Here is a 22,499-nt window from a genome sequence, read left to right as displayed (position 1 = left end):
TAGGTGCCATTAAGGAGTGTATAAACTTTCGTAAACACATAAATAAATTGTGGATTCAAGTTTTTAATAAAATACATATATTTCATTAAAGTGGCTACCTCGAATAACCAAGTTAACTCGTAAATTAAATTTTTCTATATAAATTAGATAGTAACATTTTATATGCTTCCTAATATTAAACACTCTTATCTCCTTAAGTCGCAACGATGTATTTATCGGTTTTGTACATTTCATAGGCAAATTCTTCACGACGATTCGGGTCGAATTCTAACCCAATATATTCCATTTCTAATTTGAAGGGACCATCCATGTTGTTTTTCGCTCCTACCGAGAGCCCAAAGTGCGTGACACGATCTAAACGAATCGGACCTTGCTTGTCCTGAATGCGACCTTTTGAAGATAGGAAGAACTTTGAAAAAGGAATCTGTAATGATATTGTAAACCATGTATATACATATGGAAAATAGTATGATCCGTTTTCATCACCTTCACGATTTGCCAATGTGGGCCACCGCGAGTAAATAGTACAAAATGATATACATCATTCCATTGCAGGTCGAAGTATCCTTCAGTATGAAGATTAATTAGGTAGTTACGGCCATCTCCACGTACTTTCATGACTAAGGTATTATACTGTGTCCAGTCGTATGTTGACTCACGTTTAAAAGAGCGCTATAAATATTTTTCTTTCAATATACATGTCTCCCAATTGTTTAGAATATTCCTTACCCGCACTCGTTTTGTCCGTATATTCGCGTAGCCAGTTCGTTTCACTATACCATCCTTAACGTGCTCCGAATTGACATCACCATGGAAAAGCCCAGCTCCAGCTGCACTTAATTCCAGCTTCGCCATACTTTTACCTTCCCGATGATCGGCATCCGTTGTTACAACCCATTTGTCCAGCGCAGTTTCGTCTTTGAAATCGAACACTACATCTATCTCGCCTGGCCGATATACAAGTATGGGATCACTCTCGAATTTCTCTTTCATTTCTTCTTTCCATAGCTGTACTTCTTCCCGCAGCTCACGAAATCCATCAACTATCAGCTGCTTCCGAGATGGCAGTGTCACCTCTGTTTTATAACCAGATTTTTTCTCTTTTTCCCAGAAGGTTGACCGTATGGCACTTGTGTGTATGAAATGTCGATCGCTAACGCTTTTTAAGGAACGTAATGATTGATATGCTGAGCCTAGGGAGCTAATTGCATGTCGACGTGTATTTAGCAGCAGAACACTCATTTTCCTGCCTCTACCAATTAAATCCACCTGACTTCGGCCAATTTATCACTTCCCAAGCACTTCGCATAACCACAGTAGACTTACCCTTCCACAACATGTCAAAAACAGCTGTTTTAAAAAAGCGAATGACACTTCAAAACAAAATGATAACAAAATAGACGCGAATAACATTTAAAATATAATAAAAGAATTGTTGTAGGTGTGTATGCAGAATTATAAGGAGCTGTGGTTCTAAATTGAAAGAGCAAAGTGCATTAGATAATTAAAAAAATAATCAAACAGTTGAAATTACAGAACGATGACTTTAGACGAAGTGGAAAAATGTGCAGCTCCAGGAAGCAACGGTGGGGATTGGAGTTCGTTGTATTTAATTTTAGGAGCGGTTTTGATGCCAATTGCGCTGCCCTTCGTCGTCTTGGAGTGCTGTTACCGTCTCAGAGTTAAAAAGTGCCGAAGTGAATTAGCTGGAAAGGTAATTCTATCACTATATTCATCGATGAATCATAATATTTTTTATGGCTCTAGTCATGCATTCATGCTTTCATTCTTAATCCTATAGGTAGTACTGATTACGGGCGCCAGCTCCGGTTTGGGCGAAGCTTTGGCACACACTTTTTACAAAGCCGGCTGCAAAGTAATATTAGCTGCACGTCGTGTTGAAGAATTGGAGCGCGTTAAGAAGGATTTATTAGCATTAGATGCGGTAATTGTACGCTCTGTACTTGTAAGTTTTCTTCTGAATATTCTCTTTCACTCTATTCAAACAGAGCTCTGTGACATATCCACCAGTTATTTTGCCGTTGGACTTGGCCGAGCTAAAAGACATACCCGACTTTGCACGTAAAGCACTTAGCGTACATAACAAAATTGACATACTTATTAATAACGGTGGTATTAGTGTTCGTGCAATGGTTGGTTCTTCCGCTCTGGATGTTGATTTGAAAGTAATGGTAGTTAATTACTTTGGCTCAGTAGCGATTACAAAAGGTTAACTATTTGATACATTAATTATTCATTTGAAAAAAGTACATACATATGTTCTTCCGTACAGCTATACTACCTTCGATGCTAAAACAAAAGAGTGGGCATATCTGCTTTATAAGTTCGGTACAAGGAAAATTTGCTCTGCCCTATCGTTCGGCCTATTCAGCTTCTAAACATGCTCTACAAGCTTTTTCGGACTCGTTGAGGTCTGAGGTAGTTGATAAGGGGGTACAGGTGACATGCATTAGTCCAGGATATATACGAACACAATTATCTGTGAATGCGCTAACAGGCAGTGGAAAAACTTATGGAAGTATGTAATATGGTTGTGTACTTATTTGGCAGTTTTATATATTTCCGATGTAGAAAGTGTATGTATATGTATGTACGTCTGCGATTCTTACTTTCAGAAATGGATAAAACTACTGCATCTGGTATGCTGCCAGAAAAGGTAGCTGATCGTATTTTGAATGCTATTGTTGGTAAGGAAAAAGATGTAATGATTTCCGATTCGCAAGCAAAATTAGCATATTACGCTCGTTATTTATTTCCTTCGCTATATTTTTGGATAATTGGTAACCGAGCAAGGAAATTGGAAAAGGCTGAAGCTGCAGAGCAGAAGAAAGGAAAGTGAATTCGAACGTGAAAACAATGCAAACCACGTTCATGGGGAATTTGTTTTGCAGAATCTTACAACGTGAAGAGTTAATAATTTCTATCATCAACTTCACAATAAAACACCGATTTTATTCATTATTTTCCTGCTCAAAAATAACGAACAATACCTGTTGCGTGGTAAATGTGTATTTCTTTGAAGCATGGTAATAAATTGAAAATAAAAGCTATTTAAATAAAAATTTCAACTTCATTTAATTTAAAAATTGATTTATAGTTCGATATAATGGAAATCATTTGAGTGTGGCCTTTAGTTTTTCTTAAAAAGGAAATAAAATTATCACATTGATGACGCATGAGTCCACAAAGTGAAATAAATAGAATAAACGGAAAACATTCTAAATTACTAACATTAATTAAAGCTTGCTAGTTCAATTCAACAGGGCACTACGATTTTAATAGCGCAATTAAAATAATTATTAAAGTTAAAAACCCTTTGCAATATTTTATAAGGCATGGCAGCAAAACTTTTTGTTAAATTTTGGTGTTTTTGGTTATCTTCATAAAAATAGTATATGAAAATATATATAACTATATGTATCCGCTTGGCAATGTTCGGTACATCTACGAATTATTCCTTCGCTTTGTGATAATCTTAAATGTATTTTTGTTCAGTATATAACTGAGAGCGGCAGCCACAGTTGTAGCACCAGTCAAATACCAGAGCCCATGCAGCACGGGATGGTCTGCAATAGAAAAGTCGTCTGCATTAGCAAAACTAGTTCGGATATTTAAAGTTATCGCTTACCGATATAATTCCATATTGGAGCTCCCAAGCTGATACCAATAGTAGCTAATTGCACTCCGGTATTGATCTTACTAATGAGCGTGGGTTCCAATTGAGCAGTTACATAAGTAGCATCAAAGTAGCGAGTAAAAGTTTTCTGTTGACCATCGTTAAAATGCATCACCAAGTTTATAAGTACAAAATATAAATAAAAGTTTTTACTCACTGGTGGTGGCAAACTGATGTACCGTATGACAAAGCCTGCGGCGAGTAGGAAGACATCGCGAAAGAGTACAGTGCCAGCCAGCCACCACGGCAACAACTCGCCCACACCCATTGATATGACTAACGATCCAATAAGCAATTTATCAGCCATTGGATCTAGGAACGATCCCGCCTTGCTTGCTTGATTTGGCCACCTTCTAGCAATTTGCCCATCCAACTTTAAAGAGATTAAATTAATTTATTGAAACGCAATTTTATTTAAAAACAAAATATTTGTGCTTACCAAATCCGTGATACCCGCTACCACCAGTAATCCCATAGCCAGTCGAAAATCCTGTTGCACTATAACATATCCAATGTAAGGTGACAAAAAAGCTCTTCCTACAGTCAGCATATTCGGTATAGTCAATATATTTTCACGCTCAATGACCTCTTCCATTCTTTCGCGTACGCGCTCTTGCACTTTGTGCCGCGCACCACGTATATCTTCCACCAGTACATTCTTTCGTTCAATAAAACTTTCACACTTTTTGTCTATCACATCCTGCAATATATGGCGGCCCTGCAATGTTCTTAAATGCAATGATTTCTTCTTTGTATCGGCATACTGACGCAATCTCGCTATATCCCAATTACGGTGCTGATTAAAATCCAGAAATGAGATTCGTATGAAGCCTGTTGCGGCTGCATAACGATTCAAACAGTTTACACCATTTGCGGGCGGCCCAGCTGTGCTTAAGCCGATTACCAAATCTGTAAGGTTCTTACTCAGGCCATTACGAGTGCATTGCACTTGACGGAAGATTGTAGCGGGTAGCATCTTCTCAAATCGGGAGCAGTGTAATCGTTGGACGAATTGCTAGAATCCGGTGCGTTAAAGTTTTACAGCTGTATGCAATTAGCAGACGTCGATTAGCTAGCGTTGATTGCACTAATTAATGACATAGAAACACAATTGTGATTATTGAATGCGCACGAGGTTTTTTACGAGTAAAAATAAATTCTAGGCACAGCAATGTTACGTTAGACCCGGCACGTCCCTGACCACAGGCACATTTATAGCGATTAATCGCGCTTACCATTGGCTATGCTGCTCCGCTCTGCTGCACGAATTCCAAATATCCAAAAAAAAATCTGCGTTTAATAAATTTAGCTAGAGACAAAAAACAAATAAACAAAAAATAACAAAACTTTATATTTTTCGACAGCACTCACCCCTGCCAATGCCCGATAAGGACGGTTGTTTTTTCATACCCTTCTTTAACTTGCCAAAATCAGCTGTTTTTTGTTTTGCTTTTGCGCGAATCGGTTAGAGACTTAAGGCGGACCTCCATAGCATGCGCGCTACTGACATTAGTTGCGTTCCAGATAACTTCGTGTAAAACCTGTAAAACTGTCAAATAACAAAATTACTCTCTTGAAAGAGAGGAGCTAGAGCGAAATAATAAAGGTCACCTGGAACGCGAAAAACTACTTTTCCTGTAACTACTTCGATTTTTTTTTTAAATGTAAAGTGCCATGGAGACGATCAAATATCTTTATCAACCGTCTCGCGTTATGCTTGACATAAAACAAGCGCACTTGCCTTCTGATCGTCGTGGTGAGCAAGTGCGCGGACAAGAAAAATAAATTGTTTGTATAATTGACTAGTTTATTTGAACGTTTGCGGGCCAACTCATACATATGCAATGCTTGACGTATTTATTTGATTGTCTCCGTGGCGCTTAAGGTTCTGTTTTTGTTTACAAATGCAACCCTACCTATCGTTTGAGACTTTTCATGAACTTGCAGGATGAAAAACTTCGGACTAAAGCCCTGTATGCAGCTCTCAAGAAAACGGTCAAGAACAAATTGCCATTATTTCGCGTGTGTGTCCAAGGAATTTTGACATTTTTGATACCTCACAGCCTGTTGCCTCACTCTTTCCTCCAGAAATAATGGAACGGGCATATATTTCTGTTGCAAACCTGGGTTGCCTTGTGCTCTTTTTTCACAAAAAACGTTAGAAATCCGTAGTAGAAAGCGTAGTAAATTTTTTAAGAACTGCGTACTGCCTTAAAGAAATTTGACTCAAGAAAATTTCTTAGCCATTTCTTGTACGTCATTTTATATGGAGTTTTTGCTTTTTTTGGAGCTGCATACAGGCCTTAAAACCTGCAACCAGCGTTGCCAGGTTGACGTTTTTAACGTCATTTGGACGTCTTTTGTATCCTGTTGACGTTTTGACGTTTTTTGTGTAAAAAATGACGTTTTTTAACCCAGTAATTTTTCTCTGTTACTAAATCTTGAAAGTAGAACTGATTTTGAATTATTTTCTTAATAAACCTTTACAAGCTTTGTTTTGCAGCAGCTGCTTCAAAAGATATTTATTCTTTAAAGTGTGTTTGCATTGTTCAACTTTGCGTTCAACATTTGCGTTCAACTCAGCGCAGGGTTGCACGAAAAAAAAGTTGAATGGCTAAAAATATCAAAATATGAAAAAATATCAAAATATTCGCCATAAAAAGGTGTTTGCATTGTTCAACTTTGCATTCAACTTTTGGTTGAATGGCCTTTCAACTAATCGCTTTCAACAAAGGTGATCGCCAGCCAACATTTAGCCATTCAACTTTTTTTTCGTGCAACCCTGCGTTGAGTTGAACGCAATTGTTGAACGCAAAGTTGAATAATGCAAACACTGCTTTAGACGCAGATGACTTAAATATGATGCATACCAAGCGTACGCGCATTTTTTTTGATTCTTGGACTAAGGATCCCGTGTTCAAAGGCTGGTTGTGTAAACTCTTGAGGTAGCTTTTCTGAAAATTGCAGATAGATTGTATTGAATATAAGCCCTCGATAAATTGATTATGACAAAAATTAAATATGTAACGTAAGTTTCACTTCAACAGTGTGGCCCAGGCGCACTTACTTGTTTTTGGGATATGTAAAAACGTCAAGATTTTTGAAAATATATTTAGAATTAGGTCTTATAATATCGTTCGAGCCCTATAAAACAATTTAGACTTTTATTTTACATTCAAAGTTTTTACGACTTTAAGAAAGTATGACGTTTAAGACATCTCATGATCCATTTAACAGTAAATATTTTATTTTTTAATGTGCACTACTTGCTAGATACTTACCGAAATGATTTCTTATGTTTTATTGGCCGAAAACTAAAAAAAAATATATACATAAATAAAAACAGATCTAGTCTAGTCTTATTTTTTAGTTAGCAATTTTTATTTCTCATTAACAAATGAAATTCATATTACAATATACATATCGTCGTTTAAAGTACAAAACCGCGTATCGTCATTCTGCAAAGCCGCATAACTGACATTTGCTGCCAAAAACTGGGTTTGCTCACACACGCTCAATCCTTATCCATTATACTAGCCAGAAATGCGATTGATTTATGAAAAAAGCGAACCATTTTGAAATATGAGTGTTTTTACTCTCTAGAAAATAATTTATGCAACCTCACATACGCGGTTTTGTACTTTAAACGACGATATGTGCTTATAAATATATTTACATTTCAAGGATTTGTATTTTAGTTGTTTCTTTACGTGAACATTTTGGTAAGATTCTTAAGACCAAGATTAAGAAAACTACAAATAATAGTAAAAGTTAGATTAGAAAAAAACATACATTTCATCTCAATCTAATTATGTCTGCGATCTAAAATTGGTTTCAAATGTTCTTGTTATTCCGTTGACTTGCAATTTTCCATAATGCACATGCTTTTTTATGAAATCTTCATGTATTGTACTTGTGCATAAAATGGTGCCGGTAGATGACGCTGGAGTCGCGATATTAATTTCATCAGACGAAATGCTTTAGCAAAAAATGGACCCGAGCGCTGTATACAGCCTAAAAGCGATCTTCTTATCTACTTCCGCTCGATCGAATTGCCCGGAGCGGCCGTTATTGCTGAAGTAAGACTCAATGGAGCCAGCTCATGGATCAATGATGTCTGCGGCCATTAAGATATTCTACGATCAGCGTGATCCGCCAATCGATTTCCTTAAATATCTCGTTAATTTTTTTTTAACAAAATCGATAAAAATATCGATAATAAAATCGATAAATTATCGATAACAAAATCGAAAAATTATCGATAAGTGAATGACTGAATTTTCGTAGGTGATAGTTTTGGATTTGTCCGGATTTTACGGACAATATAGCGTCCCTCCGTTGAAGTGAATATTTTATTGGGGCATTTCTTCCCTTATCGTGGGCTATACTTTTGCAGACAAATCGGAATATCATCTGCACGGTAGAACACACCAATTTTCCTGCGCGTATGGGCACTTTTAAAATGGCTGAGAACAATTTCTCGCTGATCATCTGTCGAACGTGGTCTCATTTTGCAAAACAAATTTTTGTGCGCACTCTTCTCACAAAATGCAGACAGTATGTATTTGAACACTAGCATGGGGCGAAAGTCCACTTTTTTAGAACTCTGCTCTAAAAACATTCTGTGTGAAAGATGGCAAGTTTTGGTCAATATCTTAGGCTGGAAATCAAATTTCAAGTGGTGGTAAAAACATGTTTTCTTTGCTTATCTCGATTTAAGCGGATTTTCGGCCCACGCTATTGGAACACGTTACAAACGTTAATGACTAAAGCATTACGTTTTTAATTGTTTTAAAATATCAAAAAAAAAAATTATTACAAAAATTTTTAAAATTTGCTAAAATATTAGAAACTGTAGGGAAAATTACACAAAAAAATGCCGTAACACGTGAACTTAATATTGGGTTGTAGTTTATGGATCTGTATACCATTTTCCTAAATTGTAACAGGAAAGCCCATTCTTTTGCAAAAAAGTTAAGCTACTGACCATGAAAATCGATGGATAAATAAACAACTTTTGAATGGTTAAATGAAAATGTGCAATAACTTTTTTGTATGAAATAGGAGCAGGTAATAATGTTACTCATACGCCATATCGTGCATAGCCGTACTCGTACATGGCGTATGAGTAACATCATTTTCCATGTTCGAGTTTGAATTTTTTTCATTCGTAAAGCAAACTTAAAATGAAAACATCTTGGGAAAATGACCTTCGCTAGGAAAATGGTGTACAGATCCGCAATCTACGCCCCAAATTTAAGTATACTTGTCTCGGCGTTTTTTGTATAATTTTAGCGTCCCTGCAGTGCACTGCATATGTACATATGTATGTATGTACAATTATTTATTATATATATAAAGATTTTTTTACAGTAAAATATAATTAATTATTGTTGCTTTGTTAAACAGGTATGTATGTAGATGTTTTACTCTTTCACATTTTTTTGTTGTTAGCTTAAAATGTAATACCACAGTTGTAGAGTTAATTTTAGATGTATTATGTACGGCACGTACATATATAAATGTGTGTCTATGAATCTGCATAATTTACTATGTATGTATATATACACTCCGTATCATAACTATAACACCACGTCCCACTCCAAAATAATTTCTGCACTAAAATCATGTAAGTAAGAGTAAAGCTCCACAATAAGCTTGAGAATCAGAGTGATGCAAAAATCGAACTTATAGAAGATAGACTTTCCACTCAGGCGCCGAAATACATTTACTTGATAAAGTGTTAAAAACCCCAGAAAGGTAAGAGCACAACTAATGGTGATATAGTTGTAAAATCGTATATTTAATTGTTTGTTCCACTTGTAAAAAATCAACCCCAAATTGAAAGAAAATATCGTTGTTGGTTTTTAGTTGTTAAATCATTTATTTTCGATTAACATTATATTATCCACCAGCCTATCTTTTTAGCATAATTGGCAAACTCAAGTGGTGATATAGTCATGGAACGAAGTGTAGTGTTCACTGGTTTAACTTTTTGCTTAACGTTTAATTATTGACAATACGCTTTGTTCTTTAAATACTTACATTTTTATGTTTGTTCATCATGGCTAATACTCGAATTAAAATTAGTTCTACATATAATATTTACGTATGTATATGTTTGGAGATAATTTTTCTAAGAGTAAATTATAATTTATTGCATTATTATTTGTAGGCGCTGCAAGTATTCGCAATGCAATTGTTCTGCAATTTACCCGTTATGGGATTCTAAAAATCGCTAAGCGGCTAATCCTTAAATGAGTAATAGGTGTGCTCAAAAATATACTTACAAAGCGAAAGCTTAAGTGGTGCAATATTAAATGGGGGTTTAAGAGAGGCAAGTGATATTACTCTCGAGGTTTTGTATATTTTTAAGCACATCTGTCATTTATTAATTTACATATAGCATTACTTGCACTGGACATTTAGCGTAGCGATTTATAAAATCTCACTGCCGCTCAATAACCAAATTTGTTTTACATACTTTATTATAAGTAATACATTTTTTAACTAAATATTTTTCTAAATATTACATATTTTTTATTGCAAAAACATTGAATACTTATATTTTAAAATTTGCCTATTTCTTATTTCTGGGCGTTCTCTAAATTTAACAATTCAATATGTATATATACATATATGTACATAGTTGCACTGAAATACATAACTATAATCTGATAATTTTCTACATAATACTTTTTTTTCGAATGTTAAGAGGTCATAGTTCCACATTTGAGGTAAAAGTAGTATCTATTGCTACGCCGGTGTCATTTGCAACAGCAGCATCACATTTCGTTGCCGACATCCACTCAAAGTCTTTTATAGTTGCCTGTTGGAATATTAAAATAAATTTGAATTAGTTAGACATATGTATGTATGTACATTAGGGTGGTCAGAATAAAGTAAAATCGTTCTATATCGAAAAAATACTATACCATTTGAAAAAACATTTAGAGGACGCTCACAGCACTCAAAGTTTTCCATGTATGTTATGCGGGGGAAAAATAAGTTTTGGTAAAAATGGTATAGATTCTTGAAAATATTTTTTTTTTTTTACCGCAAAAATCTAATTTTCTTCTGGAGGCCCCCAAAATAATATCAAATTTTTTTTTTTTGTAACCATTTTGTAATACCAAAGAATTTTTAATGGCCCCCATTGCATTTTCTAGCGTTTTTGGCGGACCTGTAAAATATAGTTGCTATAAAAAATGGTTTAATAAACAATTGGGTATTATTTTTGGGCATCTTTTGAAGAGTGAAGTGTTTTTTTCCATATAAAATACAGGGAAAACGTTGAGCGCTTTGAGCGACCTCTAAATATTTTTTTCGATATAGAACAATATGATATGAGAGCATACAAATTCCGACTTTACTTTTTCTCCCCGACGCATGCATTCTTTGGGCCGCCCTAATGTACATACATACTAGCACCTGCATGCGTTTACATATGTATATGTGTGTATACATATTTAATGACATTTAAATGACATTTACCTTATGCATTGAATACACCGCAACCACCACCAGCACGTGCATAATGTTATGCGAATTTAAATAGAAATCCACAACGCCTGGAAACCATTTTTCTGGTATTCGCATTGCGCCTATAGCGCCACCCAATATTGAAACGCCATCCTGTTGGGACAGAGGACAATTTAAGTACGTTTTAATAAACCCCTGATTGTCAACAAATTAGTACAACAAACTACTAGTGAATTATTTAGTTGTGTATAACTAATCTTTAAAGCGAAAACTGGAGTTTCTAATTAATTTTTGAAAGTGCGCTCACACACATACATACATACATATTGTGTATGTATCTATACTTATATACAAGTAAACAAACTTTGTAAGTGCCGTTATGTTTGTAGTTGTGTTTAAGTGAAAGTTTGTTTAACGGTATAGCGCACATTTTTGCAACCGCTCCTTTTATCGTCAGGGTCACAAGTGCGTGTCGATTGTCGCGTGCTTCATTAAATTGCGGCTACGGTCTAATGACGTTGGTGACTTGAATTACTTTTTAGGTGAATGTTTAGGATTGTCGCCACACAAAAAATACATACCCGGTGTTTGGGCTCAGATTTGCACACGATTTTAATTATACACATTTTCTGTTTGTACTTCTTGACCGTAAATGTAGAGCAGCGGTCACAGAAGGGTCATATTTATTGAAATTTTGAAGTGTGAGGAAAAATAGGCAATGTAGTATTTTTACTAGTAGTGAGATGAGAAGATTTATGTAACGCATATTCTCGCCTGGTTAGCTAATAGATCTGTTGCTTAAAGGTTTATTCGCAAACCATATTGTGGCATGACTTCTATATAAATTTCGCAATTAATATAAAGATTAATCGAGATTTTGGCAAATTGTTTATTGTTAAGGTATTCTGAGAGAAATATTACAAAACAAAAATTTCCGTCCTAGACACGCTGTAGAAATAGCCGTTATGTAATTTTCTTTATAAATAGGACAATAGTGAGAACAAAAAAAAAACCAAAGGAAATGAGAAAACGTCTGAAAGTGTGTGTGCCTATTTAGAGATAACGCGCGCTGTCGCTCGTTGGCGCTAGAAGACGCAACGCTTAGCGCCCTAATTTAAGGATGGCTGTTAGCTAATGCAGTGGAAAATGCAATGAAAAATATTATTCGTCTTCTAAAAATAAAAATTATGGAAATAAAAATTAGCTTAAGAAGGTTTAATCTTGAAAATATAATTAATGCATCTTTTTTTATACTAGTTGAATAAATCGGTGAGTATGGCAGTGAGGAGGAAGCAGATAAGTTGTTTGAGCACAATCCTTAAGAGCTCTGCAAAATAAACTTTAGTAAAAATCGATGACTTCGATTTGGATGTAGAGAAACGTCATTTTGAAGCTTAATTTGTGTGAAAACGCGTTGAATAAGATTTAAAAACTGTCAGAGCTGAAGAGGGTTACTGCGGTGTAACCGATATATATCGGAGAAAATAAAAAAAAACATATGCTTTAACTAATTTTCCACAAACATTTGACCTCGAGCCGGCACAACTAACAAATTCAAATGTTAAAATATTTTGTATTAAATTTTGTTTGTGTTCAACTGTAAAAACAAAGAAAATAAAATAGTACAAAACGATTACAGGGGAGTCGGATTAAAATAGCGCTGAAAAGTAATTTTGAAGTATCACACCTTCAAGCTATGAGCGTGACTAGGGCGAACATTCTTATAACGACAAAGTTCTCTCGAAATACAATTTTAAAATATTTACATTAGACTTTTTCAAATGAAACGATAAATTCTTTCTTTCGGTCCCATATGAAAATTTCGTTGTCGCTATATTTCGTGTTCGCTATCTTAAATTTTAAGTCAGCGCGCGCAAAAATACGATTTTTTTTATTTATTCCTTCGCATGGAGTTTTTATAAAGCCTAAATCAGTTTGAATAATCCTGGTACTCGTAAAAAGCGCGAGGCATACAATTATGGGAAACTTCTTTTAGTGCCTTTTCTCATTCATCCAGCACCCGACGATATTTTCGAAATAGCTGATTTAGTTTCATATAAATATTTTTGCAAGTATTCCGACCCCACTCCGAAAATTTCGCCGATCTCCCAGCATTCACAAGTAGTAAATTTTACCCAAGACGCATTGCATATGCCGTTGGTAATGATTTAAAATCCCATTATTCGCTTTAGTTAATGTAAATATATTTGTGAGTGCACTTTCAATAATTAAAACTCTTAAAGACTCTCTTCGAAAATTAACGAATAATATCGCACTAACTAAATTCACGCCAATTAAAACAAAAAAACAATTCACGAATTTACAACAAATATCACTCACTGCTTCTAACTGGAATTTTTGTTATTTTTGTGATATTTTGGTAGCATTTATGTTTAAGAAGAAGAGTAGAAGCACAGAAACATAAATAGTTCATATCAGTGATCAAGTAGCGAATATTGATATTTTTGCTATAGCATATAGGTGATTAAATTTTTATAATATAAAGTTCTTTAAAAAGAATATATGTAGTTAAAACAATATTTGATAAAAAATGATTGAGAGGGATATAAACGAAGTTTACTTTTTCATTAAAAGTCAAAGAAATATTTCATTCGTCTTGATTTAATTTAATAGTTATTAAAAAAGCTTACATTTCCTAGATACATACATACGTACATATATATATATAAGTAAAAAAGCGTAGAGCATCTCAATGCAAATTATAGTTGAAAAAAAAATATGCACCGTGACAAAGGAAATACGAAAAAGGTGCGAGGGCGCAAATAATAAATTGCAGCAATAAAAATGTAGAGTTTAGAAGAAATTTATTTGCTACGTTTATTTATTTTGCCTTTTCTTTTCATTTGGTTATTTGTTTGTCAGAATGCTTTTAAAGTATTCTTCTCTCTTATTTATTACATTTCATTTATTTATTTATAGTTTTTTTTTTTTTACTTCCGGCACTCACCTGCAGATAAACGTGCGAAAGCGCTAACCGACTTCCACCAACCCATACACCTATTGTGCGAAATAATGTCAATATTGAACGCATAGTGAAGGGTAGAGCGAAGCAGAGACGCCGTTGCCAAGGTGAACTTGCAGTTAGGGCCTGTATTGTGAAGAGCAAAATTAAACGGATACAAACGGGAAATTTGTTAAATATTTGGCATTAGAATGCAATTTATTAAGTAGCGTGAATAGCGTGAAGTAATCAATTTTAATTGAAGCAGTAAAATTTCTACGGTTTCAATCAAAAGTTAATCTCGAGTTAGTTTAGCGAATTTATTTATGTAAAATTACATGATAATATTTTAAATCCATATTTTTGGATCATTAAAACTTGTTGTTTTATGATTTCTTCCATCAAGGATAATCGTATCGTAAAATTTCAAATTTTATTCGGTGAAATTTCTGTTATTTTGTATTTTTTCGATAATTTTTAACTATTAAAATGGAGGCCGCGTGTTTAGCACCGTTTTAAATCTTTGCAGAAACTTTGAAGATTTGGGAAAGATGATTATTCGTCAAAATTGTGATTGGCCTGATAAGGCTAGAATATTTTACACTTTTAAATTAGCTACAAAATAAAAATCTCGATTTTTTTATATCTGCAAAGGCTTCAAAATAAGCACACACTAAACTTTATTTAAATCGATTTTCTGTTTTTCTAAGCGAGTTCCGAATTCTCTCACTCTCAACCGGAGAATGAATTAATTCACAAATTCTGGGCATTCGAATTTATCCTCACTACACCACTAATCTCTGCTAATTACAGAGTATGACTTCCAGGGCTGCCAACAACACTTACTTAGCTATGAGATGCCATATTGAGGATAAAAAAGTGCCAAACAGAAAAATAGAAAAGCCAAGAAAGGTGCCAATCTTTCCCATTTAACAATAAAATAAGGAATTTCTAAACCAAAAGTGAAATGCCAAAATAAGATAAATAAGTTGTATAAACTTTAGAAATTAAAAGAATTTAGTTCAGCAAAAGCACTATTTTTCAAAAGTGCCATTTTGAAGTAAAATAGGGCCAAAAATAGCACGCTTTGTGCATTTAGAGAATTAGGTTCGATACTAATATTTTAGGCAAATTTCCAAAAGATGGCAGTAATACATGTTTACGTATATACATACATACAAAAGTACATAGTTATCGCAAATTATTGAAGTTTTAGGGCCAGTTTCTCATTGTCCGGTTAACACTAACTGTAGGTTAAACATCGTTATCAACGTGATCGACTCCATAACAGATATCAGGGAGTCGATAACAAATACAACAAATATTGGACAAATATGGGCAATACGCTCCGAAAAAGTATCTGCCTAGGCGTATGAGTAATTATATTTATCAGCGGTACACAGGCGGCAAAAAAATGCCGCTGAAAGTAGTCATTTGTATATTTCTATATTTTTCTATGACAGTTGGAAAATATTTTTAATTTTTATTAACTCTTTTAAGTTTTTTTTCCTATACATACATACATATTCATTTTCATATTTATCAAAGTGGTTAAGTACATACGCAATTTATGATGATGCTTATGTAGTTGGCAGATGTGTACTCACTTTATAAAGTCCCCAAAGAGATAGCAAGCAGTACGATATTATGATGAACCATTTCAATGTAAAGTTAAAGCAAAACGTCGTAGCTGTGACTAGCGGCAAAGCACCTGAAAAGAAAAAAAAATTTATATAATAATAGCTGGTATAATACTTAAATGGCATTTTTTGTAGCTTATTAGCCCCGTCCTTTAGTTCCCAAAAAAATTTCCACATTAGGAAATATCAATGACATATATTTATACATTTGGCATTTGCATCTTCGATTTTTTTTTTTAATTTTTATGTGATAGTATCAATTGAAAGAGGCCTGGTAAAAAAAAAAAAATGTTGTCCAGTTCCTGTTTGTTGTAATGCCCATGACTTTAAGAAAAATATTTCCAAAACTTTTTCGGCATTTAAAATTGAAAGATCTTTCAAACCCGTATTTCTATCAAATTTAAAAATTTTTAATATAAAATGTTGATTTCCAAAAAAAACGTATCGATTGATTTTCTTTTATTTTTAAGTTTTGCCCGATAATGGTATAACAATGGGATCTATTTTTTTTTCGAAATTTTAAATTAATGAAAAACTAGCAAATTTTGTTCAACTCAACGCCAAGAGCTCTGACTGCAAATGCATTAATCGAAAAGATAAAAATACCACATTGTAGAGACAGAAATTCTCTGCACAATTGCAGTGGAAAGTACTACGCAAAAACTAATCATGGTTACTTTACTAGTGAACCCGGATGGCGTTAAAACGACCAAAACTTAATTTCAAAACTTAAAAAATATTCCAAATGTTAGTCAGAGTATTTAATCTCTTATTTATCAATTGTGTTTCATGTTTGAAAAAACAGTTTTTAATATACTTTTTAGATGCGACTGCTAACACCATTTCATTAATTAAGTTTATGAAAAATTTGCACATGCACTTCTCAACTGCCATGTAATAAAACTTTCTTAAGTTATAATTTGATGGCAGTTCAAAGAATGTCGGCCTAGTCTGATGCATCATCCGGACAACCCTCCGGAGCATTTTGCGGACTCTGCATGAATGTGCCATTAATTGACCGGCGTCGGCTTCGGGAAATCGACAATCCTTTTGAACTAACGCCAACGGAGTTCTGTTTCCGCGGGAAGGGAATAAGTTTTTTTCGTAATATAGAAATAATCAGCTGTTCGTTCGTTGTTAAGCAAGAGAATCACACAATTCTTAGTGCAAAGAGCAAAAGTGGTTAAGTAACCTAACAACTTTTTTAATGCTAAGAGTTACAGAATCGCCTACAGATTGCCGTTTTTTTTAATTTTACTTATATTCATTTACATATATATACATACATATTAAATAATGCAATTATTTATTCATTTATTAATATATGTAAGTATGACATTTTCATTAGCTAACATTAAATAATAATACTACATATATACATAAATACATATGTCTAATCTCTAATCTGATTTTATCAAGAGAACCGAGTGGAAGAAAGTGCGAAAGGCCCCAGCATAAAAAAATATCAAAAATCAAAGGTAATTTTTAGCCCTTCAAACGTGCACACTACTACACTGTGCGTCAAAAACGAAAAAATTTCATAACACATGAAAGAATCGATATACTCACGGAGCTATGTGCCAGATATAGTAAAAATACATATTTAGGTTTTCACTCCGACGTCAGGATTTTTTTCAAAGGACTTTAAAATTAAAAAAAAATATTTGAAAAAAATAAGTGCAATGTAGAATAACAATATGGATACCAAATGAGAGAAAAAAATCTGTAGAATTAAAAAACAATAAAGCTTTTTGGTTTAAAAGGACGAATAGGTATTCAAAATGCGCTTTTAATAAATTTTATCTTTTTAAGTAAATAAAGTTAGCAGGACGAAATTCGATGATGAGGTCGTGCGTATATTAGTTCTCAAACAATAATTTTTTCAAAAAAAAATATTGCAAATTTTCAAGGATATTTAAGGACAAAATTTCCATACTCATTCGTCCTTATGCAACACAAAAATTTACTCTGTTATAATTTTACAGAATTTTTCTTTTATACTATATAGTTATTGTTATCCTACATTGCGTTGAATTTTTTAAAAAGATTTTTTGAAATTATCATATTTTTTAAATTTCAAAGTCCTTTAAAAAAATCCTGACGTCCGAGAGAAGAACTAAGTACGCAGATTTACTATAATTTACCAATAGTTTCGCGAATATATTCATGTTTTTGTGTGTAAAATTTACTATCGAACGGTGTTATACTAGAATAAATTGGCTTCTAAAAATTACGAGTAAAAAGTTGAAAATTTTGATGAAATTTTGTTTTAATTTGTTGAAGTTTTGTGAGTTCTGAATAAAGTTTTAAACTTTGACTTATATGGCGTACGTTATACATATCATAAGACATATTTTAATAAAAAAAAATTTAACATTAAAATATTATATGTACATTCGTTAATACATTCGAGCAATTGAATTAGAAAATTTGAGTTTTTTTTTAATGGAATCATGCTAGTGCGCGGAATTTCACCGAAAATCGTGAAATTTCGCGGTGGCCAACGGGGAGAAAGATAAAATGAGTTGGCATCCCTTGTGCCTACCAACCTTTTTGTTCGAATAATTTTTTTTATATAAATATTTACATACATGCAAACATCGTTTTAGTTCAGAACCTTTTTTCCATTATCCAAAATAAAACTCACTAAATAACACTAAAAGGTTATTTTTTGAATAAAAGTTATAACTGTTAAGGTCGCTGAATATTTCACAAACTAGTTTGGAACAATTTTTTAAAAACCGTTTGGAAAATATTGATTGTTCAACGTTTATTGGGATGTTGTTCGCTGTAATTGCGTAGTACTATTTATACGCACACCTAAAATAAAAATGCGGCCGCTGTGGTGTAATGGTAAGCAGTGCGCGCTTCCACTCCGCAGCACCTGGGTTCAAGCCCTGGTAAAAGTAACATCGCAAAAAATTTAGAAAAAAGGGTTTTTTCTTAACAGCGGTCGCCCCTCGGCAGGCAATGGCAAACCTCCGAGTGTATTTCTGCTATGAAAAAACAGCTTCGCATAAAAATACAATCACCGTTCGAGTACATTATTGATCTGCTAATTGAGAACAAATATAAGTACATATGTATAAGCATTGTGTTAAAGCGAGTACTTACATATGTAGGTATGTACACACATATAAGCGGCTGATAACCTCTGGCCAGTTCCGAATTAAATTCGGCCGACAGCTACTTTCCCGACTTTCGCGTGTTTGTAAACAAACCAAATACGAAATGAAACAGTCGCGCTTTCTAAGCGTGAAGTACAAAAAATGTAAAGCATCAGTCCGAAATCGGTAGTCGTTTCGAAAATGTGTTCAACAACCAAACAGCAGTTTTGGTTCCTTTTGCCGTTTGTATTCGCTCTATGTTGTTATTGTGTTACATTCGCCTTTGCCGCGCGACACATTCACACCACCGATTTCCATACGAATTTGGAGCGTGAACTTCTGCGTCGCTCAAAATCTGCAGAAATGCGAAATTATATGCAGCCACAAGTGGATGCGTGCGATGACTTTTATCGTTACTCTTGCGGTAATTGGCCTAAAATCAATCCGGCAAGCTTTTCGGATGGCAAAACAGGCATCTTCAATGTACTCAAGAAGGCCTATAACCGGCGTGTAGTGCGTTTGATGCGCGAACCCAAGCGCACAAACGAATCAGAGATGGATCGCAAGGTAAAATACTTCTTTGAATCGTGTATGAATAAAGCGGAATTGCGTAAGAACTATCGTCAGAAGTTGCTTTCCGTGCTGGAGGAGTTTGGTGGCATGCCAGCGTTGAAGGGCGAACAATGGCAGGCAGATAAATTCGATTGGCTGGAAGTTGTTGCACTCATTCTGCGCAAATATGGCAAACAAATCATTATTGGTGCAGACATTTTTGCCGACCTGACCAATAACGAATTGAATCGGTTATACTTGGGACAACTGGATAAGTTGGTAACAGCGCGCGCGACCGACTACTATGTGGCCTTGGCATTGGCCAGGCAATTGGAGATGCACGAGATACTGGGCATGCGAATGGAGTTGGCGTCCAAGACAGCAATGGAGATTGTTGATTTCGAAAAGCGACTTGCGGCAGGAAAGCTCGATGCCACGAAGGGCTTGGGCATGGAGGACAAAGCACAATTGACGCTACTGGATGCGATGACGGAGAATTACAAACCAACGCTGAATTTCACACATTTTGTCAACGTTTGGCTGGGACATCCATATGTGCTGCCCGTTTACGAATATGTCGAAACTTATCTGGACAATTTGCGTAAAGTTATCGAGGATACGCCCAAAGAGGTCGTGGCCAATTACATTATGTGGGAGCTATTACAGGATTTCCGTATGGAAGCGAATGACTCAGATGTGAAACATCAAAATCGTTGTGTCGATCGTATGAAACGCTTCTTCGTCAAATACCTAGATCGCATGGTATTTCGGCAACTATCTGCACATAATACGGGCATGACTGCTGAGCTGCAAAGTCTATGGTTAGAGCTAAAGAGTTCATTTAGTGATCTACTGCAATCAGCTGATAGCGATTGGATGTCGGAAGTAACGCGCGATAAAGCATTGGAAAAACTCTCGGCCATGTCAATGGAGATAAATGCATATGAAGAGGAAAACTTCGAGCAACTTTATGGTGATCTGGTCATTAGCACAGACCAATACTTTGATAACGTCATCAATATCTTAGAGGTACGTGGTCGCAATTATCGCCTACGTTTGATGGAGCCACCAAAGTTGGATGAAGCAGAAACGCTTAATTTCACGCCTGCTTACGCGGCTGAATATAATAAAGTGCTTATATCAGTCGCATTCCTGCAGCCGCTCTTTCTCTGGGACGACGCCTATCCCGTTACACTGAAGTACGGTACCATTGGCTTTATACTGGCACACGAAATGGCGCATGGCTTCGATGCCATACTACGTAAATACGATGCAAAGGGTAATTTGAACAATTGGTGGGATCGCAGCTCTACCGAAGAGTTCGCCAAGCGCAAGGACTGTTTCAAGCAACAGTATGGCGAGTACCATTACAACGGACGCAAATTGCCGAAAACAAATGCGCAAGATGAGAATATCGCCGACAATGTGGGTGTGCGTATTGCCTATGCAGCCTTCCAGCAATGGTTGCTGCAACAAAGTCACAATTCGACTGCGTTACTGCAGGAAACGTTGCCGAATATGGATTTCACGCCGCGTCAATTGTTTTTCGTGAGTTTGGCGCAAGTTTGGTGTACCGATGTGAATCGAAACTGGCGGCAAATTATAGTTGCCATCGATCAACATGCGCCTGAGGAGGTGCGCGTTGTTGCGATGCTGTCAAATTTTGATGAATTCGCTTTGGAATTCAAGTGTCGAGCGGATGTACGAATGAATCCGAGGCGAAAGTGTGTAATTTATTGAACCACTTGGTTTTTTCTTAGTTCCGTCAGTTTTGTAAGAGTTCCCTAAATCGCTCGCAGGTATACTTGTGGTTAAGGTTTGCATAGGGCGCGGTGCACGGTTAAATTAGCAGCCGCAAGCAAAGTTCCTAACTATGGTGTATTATTCGAGTATACCTATTTACATATTCGCACAAGGAGCTATGTGTAAACGGGTTATGAGTAGTTTAATAAATTTCTTACATACATAACATTTAAGTTGATTTATTTTTATTTATTGTTCTTTTTTTAACCGATTACAAAAAAGGAGCATGTTATCAATTCGTCGGAATATTATTTGTTTTTTTTTTGTAATCGATTTGCGGAAGTGATGATAATATTTACATATGGAATCAAGAAGTTCAATGCCAATTTGTTATGCTTCCCATTAATTATGGTAAATACACATGTATATGTTTGTGTTTTATACTAATAATAGAAGCAAACAATTTAATCTTAATTAAATGAGTGAGTTCGCACTGTTATCAAGTGCTTTTACTTGTAATAAAATTAAATAATACACAGAACTTTGGAAACATAATATATGAAAGAGAGAGAGAGCTTTTGCGTGGTTCCGCACAGTGGTCGGAAAATCAAACAAGCTGGTAAAAAAATTTTGAAAAAATTTTTTTATTCACTGATTACGATTCTGTTTTCAATTTTTTATTTTCAAATAAAGTGGTTTAAGTCTCTTGAACTCGGTATTTGAGCTCGCTGATGGTGATTCTAAACCATCTAGTTTGTTGAAAAAAATTATTTAACCTTCATTGCATCCCACTCATTTTTTTCTTTATATATAAATATGCTAAAGGACTTGCCCGATGTTGACTAAAAGCGAATTTTTAAAAACTAAGGATATACTCGGAATCATCGGACTAAAAATTACTTAAATATAATACTCCCGTTTTGTACTTGTTTTACAAAATCCTTTTTGTTAATATAAATCGTTCTGCTAAATGCCCTTATGCGCAGAAATTTTCTAATGCTTTTACAAAATTTGAGTATTTTCAGCAAGGTTTCTCAAAATATGCATCGCACAGTATCGCAGGTTTTTTTAAAAACGCAAAAGGTCAAATGCTCCTAAGTGGTTTATTTCAACAATATCCTAACGTTGGAGTGAACTTTTAAGGGGTTAGCATATATGATTTAAGTATGTTTAAATGACGCAGCGCTGTTATTTCTTAAATTAATGTTAGCTCTATAGCAGGAAATATTCTTTAAAAAAATTTACTCCCCACACTAGCTTTGCTGGAAAAGATGAAAATTAGTTTCAAAGAGTGATAGGTTAGCTTGAACTGGCTG

The 22,499-nt window shown here is 34.8% G+C and overlaps 5 protein-coding genes across 15 annotated transcripts in view; 2 read left to right on the top strand and 3 right to left on the bottom strand.

Moving 5' to 3' along the window:
* Positions 1-56: 56 nt before the first annotated feature.
* Positions 57-1,346, bottom strand: LOC118736996 (complex I intermediate-associated protein 30, mitochondrial). The gene is made up of 3 exons (XM_036467216.1): positions 730-1,346; positions 487-672; positions 57-424 (listed from the first exon to the last, which is right to left on the bottom strand). The coding sequence occupies exons 1-3, from the start codon at positions 1,240-1,242 to the stop codon at positions 194-196; spliced, it is 930 nt and encodes a 309-aa protein (XP_036323109.1). The 5' UTR covers positions 1,243-1,346; the 3' UTR covers positions 57-193.
* A 77-nt stretch (positions 1,347-1,423) lies between these two features.
* Positions 1,424-3,079, top strand: LOC118736994 (dehydrogenase/reductase SDR family protein 7-like). 2 transcript variants are annotated; one of them, XM_036467213.1, is made up of 6 exons: positions 1,424-1,441; positions 1,537-1,714; positions 1,802-1,951; positions 2,010-2,229; positions 2,294-2,539; positions 2,637-3,079. In XM_036467213.1, the coding sequence occupies exons 2-6, from the start codon at positions 1,541-1,543 to the stop codon at positions 2,858-2,860; spliced, it is 1,014 nt and encodes a 337-aa protein (XP_036323106.1). In that variant the 5' UTR covers positions 1,424-1,441; positions 1,537-1,540; the 3' UTR covers positions 2,861-3,079. The 2 variants fall into 2 exon arrangements, with proteins under 2 accessions (XP_036323106.1, XP_036323107.1); XM_036467214.1 differs by lacking the exon at positions 1,424-1,441 and having other exon boundaries at positions 1,461-1,714; positions 1,802-1,945; positions 2,637-3,077.
* A 286-nt stretch (positions 3,080-3,365) lies between these two features.
* Positions 3,366-5,009, bottom strand: LOC118736995 (probable cardiolipin synthase (CMP-forming)). The gene is made up of 5 exons (XM_036467215.1): positions 4,933-5,009; positions 4,137-4,784; positions 3,855-4,070; positions 3,650-3,785; positions 3,366-3,587 (listed from the first exon to the last, which is right to left on the bottom strand). Exons 2-5 carry the CDS (start codon positions 4,671-4,673, stop codon positions 3,466-3,468), a joined length of 1,011 nt encoding a protein of 336 aa, XP_036323108.1. The 5' UTR covers positions 4,674-4,784; positions 4,933-5,009; the 3' UTR covers positions 3,366-3,465.
* A 4,548-nt stretch (positions 5,010-9,557) lies between these two features.
* LOC118736991 (mucin-5AC) overlaps positions 9,558-22,499 on the bottom strand; it is a 51,140-nt gene continuing 38,198 nt past the window's right edge. For 5 of the 10 annotated variants that reach the window (XM_036467196.1, XM_036467195.1, XM_036467193.1 and 2 more), the window contains exons 4-8: positions 15,749-15,852; positions 14,148-14,288; positions 13,520-13,528; positions 11,192-11,332; positions 10,416-10,526 (exon numbers count right to left, since the gene is read on the bottom strand). In XM_036467196.1, the coding sequence (XP_036323089.1) occupies positions 10,416-10,526; positions 11,192-11,332; positions 13,520-13,528; positions 14,148-14,288; positions 15,749-15,852 (506 nt within the window). Of the gene's footprint in view, positions 10,527-11,191; positions 11,333-13,519; positions 13,529-13,552; positions 13,648-14,147; positions 14,289-15,748; positions 15,853-22,499 lie in introns of those variants that run through there. The other 5 variants (XM_036467198.1, XM_036467199.1, XM_036467201.1 and 2 more) reach the window with 5 other exon arrangements.
* On the top strand, positions 18,821-21,828 carry LOC118736988 (neprilysin-4-like). Its single transcript, XM_036467188.1, has one exon. The coding sequence runs from the start codon at positions 19,090-19,092 to the stop codon at positions 21,178-21,180; it is 2,091 nt and encodes a 696-aa protein (XP_036323081.1). The 5' UTR covers positions 18,821-19,089; the 3' UTR covers positions 21,181-21,828.

This window comes from Rhagoletis pomonella, unplaced genomic scaffold (assembly GCF_013731165.1).
Source record: "Rhagoletis pomonella isolate Grant_MI unplaced genomic scaffold, Rhpom_1.0 Rhpom_scaffold_00004, whole genome shotgun sequence".
Lineage (NCBI taxonomy): Eukaryota > Metazoa > Arthropoda > Insecta > Diptera > Tephritidae > Rhagoletis > Rhagoletis pomonella.
The sequence above is the reverse complement of the archived record's forward strand: the minus strand, read 5'-3'. Positions and strand labels throughout refer to the sequence as shown.

Coding starts and splice junctions, on each gene's coding strand:
- LOC118736988 (XM_036467188.1), top strand. CDS start 19,090: ATGTGTTCAACAACCAAACAGCAGTTTTGGTTCCTTTTGCCGTTTGTA.
- LOC118736994 (XM_036467213.1), top strand. CDS start 1,541: ATGACTTTAGACGAAGTGGAAAAATGTGCAGCTCCAGGAAGCAACGGT. Junction 1,715..1,801: donor GAAGTGAATTAGCTGGAAAG/GTAATTCTATCA, acceptor TTAATCCTATAG/GTAGTACTGATTACGGGCGC. Junction 1,952..2,009: donor TAGCATTAGATGCGGTAATT/GTACGCTCTGTA, acceptor CTATTCAAACAG/AGCTCTGTGACATATCCACC.
- LOC118736995 (XM_036467215.1), bottom strand. CDS start 4,673: ATGCTACCCGCTACAATCTTCCGTCAAGTGCAATGCACTCGTAATGGC. Junction 4,071..4,136: donor TAGCGGGTATCACGGATTTG/GTAAGCACAAAT, acceptor ATCTCTTTAAAG/TTGGATGGGCAAATTGCTAG. Junction 3,588..3,649: donor TCCAATATGGAATTATATCG/GTAAGCGATAAC, acceptor TTTCTATTGCAG/ACCATCCCGTGCTGCATGGG.
- LOC118736996 (XM_036467216.1), bottom strand. CDS start 1,242: ATGAGTGTTCTGCTGCTAAATACACGTCGACATGCAATTAGCTCCCTA. Junction 673..729: donor TACGGACAAAACGAGTGCGG/GTAAGGAATATT, acceptor AAATATTTATAG/CGCTCTTTTAAACGTGAGTC. Junction 425..486: donor CACATTGGCAAATCGTGAAG/GTGATGAAAACG, acceptor ATATCATTACAG/ATTCCTTTTTCAAAGTTCTT.